This window comes from Drosophila tropicalis, unplaced genomic scaffold, assembly GCF_018151085.1.
Source record: "Drosophila tropicalis isolate 14030-0801.00 unplaced genomic scaffold, ASM1815108v1 contig_859, whole genome shotgun sequence".
Classification (NCBI taxonomy): domain Eukaryota; kingdom Metazoa; phylum Arthropoda; class Insecta; order Diptera; family Drosophilidae; genus Drosophila; species Drosophila tropicalis.
Genome location: NW_027173353.1, coordinates 5,045,375 through 5,053,920, shown reverse-complemented (window position 1 = coordinate 5,053,920; position 8,546 = coordinate 5,045,375). Strand labels below are relative to the sequence as shown.

The following is an 8,546-nucleotide window of genomic DNA, read 5'->3' as shown; positions in this document are numbered from 1 at the left end:
AATTAAAATTACACTGCCCCAGCATTTTTATATATGCATGTATTTCAAATCGCTATCCATTACAATTAATTGATTTCGTATTACAGTTACAATATGAATTGTTGTGAACAGTTTTTCTTATCAGTTGCATTTTATACGTTTCTATATTCATTTTTTACTATTATTTTTTTTTTTTTTTTTGAGAAATTAATCACAAACTAACACTCTTATAGTTATGTTTCCTTTTGTTTTGTTTTTGATTTTTTAATTGAAATCACTACTTTAAGTGGTGGATTGAAGAATTGGTGGCCACATTTTGAAATATATTATTTGATCATATCTTATCATTAGGTTTTATTTTGGGAAAAATTTAATGAATGAACATGCTCTACACTCTGTGGATTTGCAAACTTAAATTACATTTTATACAATATACATACATGTAACGATAATAATTTCGTGCCCAATTATTATTTAGGTATATAATGTTTATATACTTAAATGAACAAATCGTATATTTATAAAAAGGAAGCCTAATTAAGAATCAGGTAAACGTATTTTTACATAATTTTATTTAATGGTTGGTTTTTCTTCCGTTTCGTTTCGTTTTGTTTTTTGATTTGGTTATGCCAATCGGTTGGGGATAGTTATTTAATGTATATAAAATAAATCACAATTGTTACAATACGCATATCTATGTAGGTGACACAACTCACAAAGCCAACGCTGCGAATGGTTTACATATTTATGTATATATTAGCTTAGTTATAGATATTTGTATGTATATATATATAGGTATAATATAGATTAAGAGTAAACATTAGTTAATCGTTTAAAAAAAAAAAACAAAGCTGTAGCTGGCAGCCAAAACTCTAAAATAACCAGAAACTCGCAAAACAAATACATGTCCTTTTTGGAAGGGAGAACCGGGAGCAGAGACCACACAACAGTACATCTTGTATCATCTTAGATCTTATCGGCTGGATTAATCAAAAGCAGACGCTTCAAATGTGAAATAGTCGATTTGACGAACCGCTATGTGGTAATGCGGCTACTCCAATGCCGCCCTGAGTGGGAGTTTGCAGGAATATTGAATCTGCAGTTGCTTCGTCACCATCAGTCTCCACATTAGGGCTAGATGGTGTATTTGTTGCAATGGGTTCGTAAATGGAACGATGCGGTGGCATATCGTCATCATCTTTAAAGGAGCCGCTTAAATATGGATTTAGGATGTTATTTGATGCGGGCGACATGGATACAGAGGCTGTTGGACTCGTCGTTGTTCCTGTGGTCGTTGGAAGTCCTGATTCTATATGATCTAGGAACGGTGGAGCCGCTACGCTTACGTCCGTAGGAGGTTGGCGAAATAGGAAACTGAAATATATTTTTAGATGAATCTTTGATCTTGAAGGAGAATGCTAGATAACACTTACCCAAAGCCGATGCGCGACCAGATTGACGGACGATTCTCGTTCAGCTGGACAGCCAAATGTGCGGGTAGATTCGGGGCACGATCAAAAGGATTGACTCGTGTGGATGATGAAGAAGTCGGCAAAGGAGGGGATACAAGTAGTGCTAAAAAAACATAAATTAAGCTTATTAGTTTATAGGTTTAATCATATCTCTTTCCATTTTATTTTTACCATTCTCTTCATCAGAGCTTTGATTCTCCTCCGTTTCAAACGGATTAGTTCCAGCCCTGCTGGCACTTCCACTACCACTGGCGCTTCCTCCACCGCCATCCACTCTACTAAATGTCCCATGCCGAGTGGTACCGGCTGTAGTTGCTGGTGTCGCACTGGTACTACTGCCAGCAGGTCCACCTGCTGCTGTTCTTTGTCGACTATTCGTTGGCTGCTGTTGCAACAGCGGAGTGGTATCATCGTCCGTATCGGTGACACTATCCAAAGAAAGCTGTCGATTCCGATTTGCACGTGCTTCGCCCTTCGTAAAAACCTTACGCTTGCAAATGGGACAAACACGCCGATTCTCTGTTAGCCAAGGATCAATACAATGTGTATGATAGGCTGCAAGCAAAAAAGGATCATCAAATGTTATAGACTCCTTAAAACCTTAAAAATATATATACACTTACGATGAAAACAGGGCAGCACTCGTAGCTTATCATCCTCCACGAATTCCTCCAAGCATATAACACACGTATCGTACTTATTGTTAACACTATTTTTGGTATAACGCAATACGGGCAACTTTTTTAGCATACTCTTCGGCAATCGATGGCGTCTCAGACGACGATGTTCCCGTATGCATTTGTATATCATGTAGATCACCTGCAAGAAGAAACGAAAAAGAGACTTAACAAAATATCCAAAATAGGAAACATATAAAGCAATTTACTTACCATTATTAGAAAGCACAAGCCAATTAGTATGGAAAATGGCAATATCAATTGGGTATTAATATTGAAGGGCAGCTCATCGTTGATAATTATTACAATGTCAGTTGATACAAGTGATACTAAAAACTTCCCTGACGTATGTCCAACAAATACAGCTGGTATATATATACCCGTTGAATTATCGGCAGACATTTGTTCTACGAAAATAAACACAGGTAAATTAAATTGATCATTTTACATATATTTTTCGATTTGAATACTTACCCAAATCATCACCTTCATTATTGTAGACAATCACAGCAAAGTAACCTGCACTTTGAGCCACACGAACCTTTTTCTCAAAGGTACACGCTCCGCCGCTGTAAGAGAATAGATTCAGTTTTAAAATAAGTAATACTCACATTATTAATTATCATATTCAAACTCACCGGGATATAAGGGACACAAATTTAGCATTAACTGGATATATGGTACGCGGCGGTTTATTTATTTTATCACAAGCATACAATGAGGGTTCGGCGGGCACCACAAACACTTTAAGACCATTCGGTGGTAAATTACCACCAAATTGTGCTGGCAAATCATTGAGTTCCTCCATTAACTGGCAAACAAATAGATAGGAAAATAATTAAAACAATAATTCAAATATTTTAATTGAGGTTCAAAGTAATTACCTGATTTGTGGAACGCCGATAGACCAAAACATGTCCACTGACCACAGCCAGTTCATGGCAGATTAAACAGAGACCCACAAATGTGAGAATATGACAATTATTTCGAATCATCTCTTATTTGTTTTAATTTTTTTTGTTGTTGTGGGACAAACAAGTTACAGCTGTGATTAGTTGAATTGATATTAAACTATTTTGGTTATTGTTGTTTTATCTGCTGCTGCTGTTGATGATGATGATGAGGATGATGTTGTCTGTGGCCGCTGATCTTTGCCCTTGGCAATATTTGCATGTCTCATCTGTGTTGCCGGCCTGAAAAATAAAAGATATAGCAAGTTCTTAAAGGAGTTTCAGAGCAGGTTTAAGTCAAAAGCAAAGTAAACAAACAAAAGTGATAAGATAAATAGCTTGTGACTGATTCCCTCCCTCCCCAACCTCTTTAGTTGTTTCGTTTTTTCTACTGCTTTTTGTGCATGTGGTGGTTAACTTATCGGAAAATCTGCTATATGGGACACTTTGTTTGACATATTTCTAGGGAAGGGTGGAATGGAATTGTTTGTAGTCCACAATCGATCAATGCATTTTATTTAAAGCAAATTGAACTTAATTTTTTTTTGTCTTCAATTGAAATTGAAATCAGAAACACAATGCAATTAAAGTTGGACATACGAATGCGTTTCCACAAGTTTCAATTACATACATAATTGTTTATAAAGTTTATTATCTTTCACTATGATTTCTCTTTAAACTAATTTGTTTATTTATTGAAGCAACAAACAAACAATAGCTCTCGCGAATGAGATAATTTTTTATATGTAAAAAAATATTAAACAAATCACATTTTACTTATCCGGCTAAGGAAAACAATGAATCATTGGCCCCAAAGCAACAAATTAAAAAGTAAAGACTAAAACTAAAGTTTAAAAAAAAAAAACATGGAATTTTTTTTGTCGACCACATGTATGTGTGCAAAAATGTCATTAATATGTATTAAATTTATAATTAAATAAGAAAGACGACTGGAAAAAAAACGTCACAAGCTCCTATTAACACATCAAACGAAAATTAATAGACAAATAAGAAATCAAAAATATGAGAACGTGACTTTGTTTTTATGGGTAAAGCAAATACATACAATAAATTACATACAAAAAATTAATAACTACTACCAACAACGACAACTGTAATCCAGACGTGTGGAGATAGAATAACAGAATGAGGAGTCAGGGTGAGGGGGGCGCATTTCATTGCAAACTGCAAGTGATCGATTATCCTTATCGATATGCAGCGAAAGCTAATTAAATCAAATTCACAAAACAGACACACACACGCACAGGTAACCGCCCTCTGATTCACCTACACTTGATTACAATTACACACACACCTTGAACTTTACAAAAACAAAACTTGAAGGTTTTTTACAAAATCTTTTAAAGGACAACAGGTGAAGAGAGCAGAAAGAGCAAAAAATACTGTTATATACAACATACATACACATACATATGTATAAGGTAAGGTACATATATGCATGTGTGTGTCAATCGTCTCTGCTTCTGTTAAGCTTATCTGTGGGTATGTTTATGCGTGTGTTTTTAGGGGGGTGGTTGTATATGTGTATGTATGTGTATTTAATTAACATCACTGCAAACCACAACAAAGCAGCATCTGTTTCTTGTCTCCTTTCTTTATTGGATTTTTAAACTCAGTTGTTGTAATTATTCCTGATAGATTTTTACGACTCACTTGATTTCGGGGACGTATTGTGGGGATTTCTATAGGCTGCGTTTTATTTTTAATCCACTTTTATCTGAGGTTTTTTTACTTCTTCTTTGCGTTTCCCCTTCGCCACCTTGCCTTCTGTTGTTGGAGCAGTCAAATCAATTGCGTTTTATTTTCATTAGCTAGTTGCGCGATGGCACGTGCTATTAAGAGTTTCTGCAGTTTTATTCTTTACTTTAGCAGCTTGGTAGCTGGCATTTGTGTTTGATGTGCTGCTGCGCCTTGAATATTGTTAATTTATCTTCCTTGGGCCATTAAGAATTTTTGACCAAATTCATACAGTGTGACCATACGTTGAACGACGTTGAACCCAGTGAACATATTATATGATATTTATTTATTTTGTATGTATGTTTATGATTCTGAACCCAGTGAACATATTGTATGATATTTATGTATTTTATATTATATAAATATGTATGGGATATGCCTTAAAAATATCACTGGGCGCTTAAATATCTCCGCCCAGGCTTTCAAAAAAAATTTCATTTTTTCGAATGACAAAGTTTGTCGTTTGTAGCCGGTTTCCCTGTGCTCTACCTCCATTGGTTCCATATCCACCACTTCGAGGAGTTGGACATTTGGCTCTATTTCAACGGTCTCTCCTACTTCTGGTGACGCCATTGACTAATAAGACATAATTGGCGCCAATTATGCGGTTTGTGTGACCAGTGTTACGTTGACCAAATTCATACAGCGCCCCCTACACAAAATACACTGTAATCAGCTGATATAGTGAAAACCCCAATTTATTTGGTGACATATTAAAAATACCAGAAAATACTAAACAATCAAAATAACAGACATTAAATGTTTGAATTAATTGTAAAATTATATATATAAACACTATCTATTGCTAATGTAAAATTAACATTGGAATTGTATTCATAACCACATTCCCCTCTTTGTGTTTTGTTAAATAGAGTCGATTTTAAACACAGGAAAACGTTTTAAATATTTATTGCTCATTATATGCGTAATTACTAAAGAGATATAAAACACATAAATTTGACTTGGTCAAGCGTAAAGATTTGAACTTTTTTAAATTATCATAAACAGCATTTCATGTCATTGTTATACACTATGCAGTTTAACGTAGTTTTATTGATGGGTTTTTATCTTGCTTTTAAGGCAGAATATAATGTAAGTTCAAAAATATAATTCAGAGAGTTGCTTTTATTATCTTTATACTTGTCCAGGATGCTGTCATCTTTAAGTTTACAAATCTTGTGTGTGAAAACCGTGACGAGTTGTGGCTTCATGTAAATCAGTGTCGTTTAAAAGCTGTGAAGCGAAATCACATAACACTTAATTTTAATGCGACTCTCTTACATCCCGTAAATTATTCAAGTGTTCAACTTCAGGTCTTTAAAAATTCGAATGGCTATACATTATTTAATTATAATGCTACAATAGATGTGTGCCGTTTTATGAACAAATCCTATGACCCAATTGCTATAATAATTTTTAGCATGTTTAAGGATTTTTCAAACTTTTTTCATCCCTGTCCAGTTGAAGTAAGGCCATTTTAGTGTCAACGTTGCCAAAATTACGTATTTTGTTCTATACCTTAATATTCTTTGTATTTTTTGCAGGGTGATGTGGTAATTAAAGACTTTTATTTGCGTTCAGAACTGCTCCCATTTCCCATTCCAACTGGGGATTATTTATTGATTGCCAGCTGGAATTTCAATAAGAAACCCCGAATGACTAAGCCCCAAATAGTTACTAAACATTATTTTGCATTTGTGGATGATGTGTAAAAACTGCTAACACTTGTAACTTTATTTAAAAAGGCACTTGTTGCATGTTAAAATAATAAATATTTACTTCCAAAAATCATAAACACAACATTACTCACCAACTCGAACATGTTCGAGCGTTTTACTAACGTGTTTTTTCAAAGTTAAATATCATTCGATAATTGCGCCAAAGAAATTATAATCGATTATTTTGTATTTTGTATTTTTTTTTTTTTTTTTGGCAGTGTTGTTTTTGTTTTCATGTGAGAAAGTCGTGGGTGATGCTTTTTCCGTTATTTTCCCGTTATATACCTGCAGAATGCTGATAACTCAGCTCGGTTGTTACAAGAATTGTTTATTAAGATTCGCACTCGTTCGTTTTTTGTATAATTAATGTATTTTTAATTGGCTAAAAGTGCGGGATTATACAAAAACTCCCCTCCTTAGGAAAATGTGAAAATGCTTTGCGCATTGCTGTTAAAGTTATCAAAATTGCAAAGCAACTAAATTTGAAGAGAAAATAATTCTCATAACAAGTGCTAAAATCAATTTTAAGTGTATTCAGTGGAAAAATAAAGAATTTTACATAAAATCAAATAAGAAAGAAAATAATTTCTTATTGGGTGAGTTATGGTTATTGTTGTTTTTGTTGCTGCCAGCTGTTTCGCCCTGTGTGTGTGTATTGGCAACTGCCCCTGGTGACGTCTATTTGAATGGCGGTGTGTGTGAGAGAGTGTGTTTTTGTATTTAGTTAAATTTAGCCACATATTTAACCAAATTCGAATTGAGTAAGAGAAGAACGTATTTTTACAATAAATTTTTAGTTGTTTTATAATCAAAAGAAAAATTTGTTTTTTTTTGGTCAATAGACAAGAATGAGCAAAAGAGACACCCCCTGCACCTGCGCGGGAGGTAAGCTTGCTTGGTCTCTTTCTCTCTTCACAAAGGCAAAATGGTGGTGGTTAAGGGTACCGTTAACAATTGCCGGTTGTTTTTGTTGTTGTAGAAGCCGGCGAAATGCCTTTTTTCGCCCGTTTCGAAAATTATGTAAAATTTTCATTTCGTTTGTCATTTTTAGCCAAACTTATCTATTTAGCTAGTGATTTATATGCATAATATACATATGTATGTATGTACATATATGTATGTATATGTATGTATGTACTTTTCACACAACGGGGACAGAGATAGCGACCGATCCCCGACGCCCAATGTCGTCGCGTTATCAACATATTTTTTGTACAATAAAACAAAATCAAGAAATCCCAAGCAAAACAAAGGCCGACATGCATAAATAATATTGTAAAACATATAGACATACATACATATGCATGTATCTATAATTTACATACATATGTATGATGTATGTACACACAAAGATTCATAACCAACTTATTTGAAATATCTATAACTATATATTTATAGTTTTATTCTGTTTATATAAAACAATAGAGTTTGGCTCATTTCGCATCGTTTCTGGTACCTTCTTCAAGGGTAAGTCCTTTGGAACAGTTTTTAATGCTGATAATAATAAAAAAAACTGCTGATTGAGAAAAGACAGTTGAAAAGAAATGAAAAAAAAAAAAAAACCACTAATTAGCATCGCCAATCGAACAGTCTGAGAGACTGAGAGAAAGACTTGAGAATTGTCTGGATTTCTTATCTGCAAATTATTTTATGGCCAGTTGCTAACAAAAATACGTCTAATGACCGTTAAATAAGCCAAAAGATAAGCAAAAAATCATCTGATCTTTTGAGAAAAGGTTCAAAGTAAATAAGTAAATAAATCTCACAACAAAAAGCTGTTGCATGCAACACCTGAGGCCAATAAACGCGCTTGACATTTGCTTTCCTTTCCTTTCCATTCTAAACTTTCCTTTCACGACAATTTGGCTATTTTTAAACAGTCGGTGTTGTTGTTGTGAGCATTCTCATTATTTCATATTTCAATTTGTGTTGTTGCCCCTTCGGTTTTTGTGCCCAACTGTCTAGTTGTTGCCCATCCGACCAACAACA

The 8,546-nt window shown here is 34.2% G+C and overlaps 1 protein-coding gene across 1 annotated transcript; it reads right to left on the bottom strand.

Moving 5' to 3' along the window:
• Positions 1–516: 516 nt before the first annotated feature.
• On the bottom strand, positions 517–5,091 carry gzl (godzilla E3 ubiquitin protein ligase). Its single transcript, XM_068297511.1, has 9 exons — positions 4,753–5,091; positions 3,013–3,321; positions 2,767–2,939; positions 2,603–2,697; positions 2,342–2,535; positions 2,075–2,270; positions 1,623–2,006; positions 1,413–1,554; positions 517–1,353 (listed from the first exon to the last, which is right to left on the bottom strand). The coding sequence occupies exons 2-9, from the start codon at positions 3,121–3,123 to the stop codon at positions 984–986; spliced, it is 1,665 nt and encodes a 554-aa protein (XP_068153612.1). The 5' UTR covers positions 3,124–3,321; positions 4,753–5,091; the 3' UTR covers positions 517–983.
• Positions 5,092–8,546: the final 3,455 nt, after the last annotated feature.

Coding starts and splice junctions, on each gene's coding strand:
- gzl (XM_068297511.1), bottom strand. CDS start 3,123: ATGATTCGAAATAATTGTCATATTCTCACATTTGTGGGTCTCTGTTTA. Junction 1,555..1,622: donor AAGCTCTGATGAAGAGAATG/GTAAAAATAAAA, acceptor ATGTTTTTTTAG/CACTACTTGTATCCCCTCCT. Junction 1,354..1,412: donor TGGTCGCGCATCGGCTTTGG/GTAAGTGTTATC, acceptor AATATATTTCAG/TTTCCTATTTCGCCAACCTC.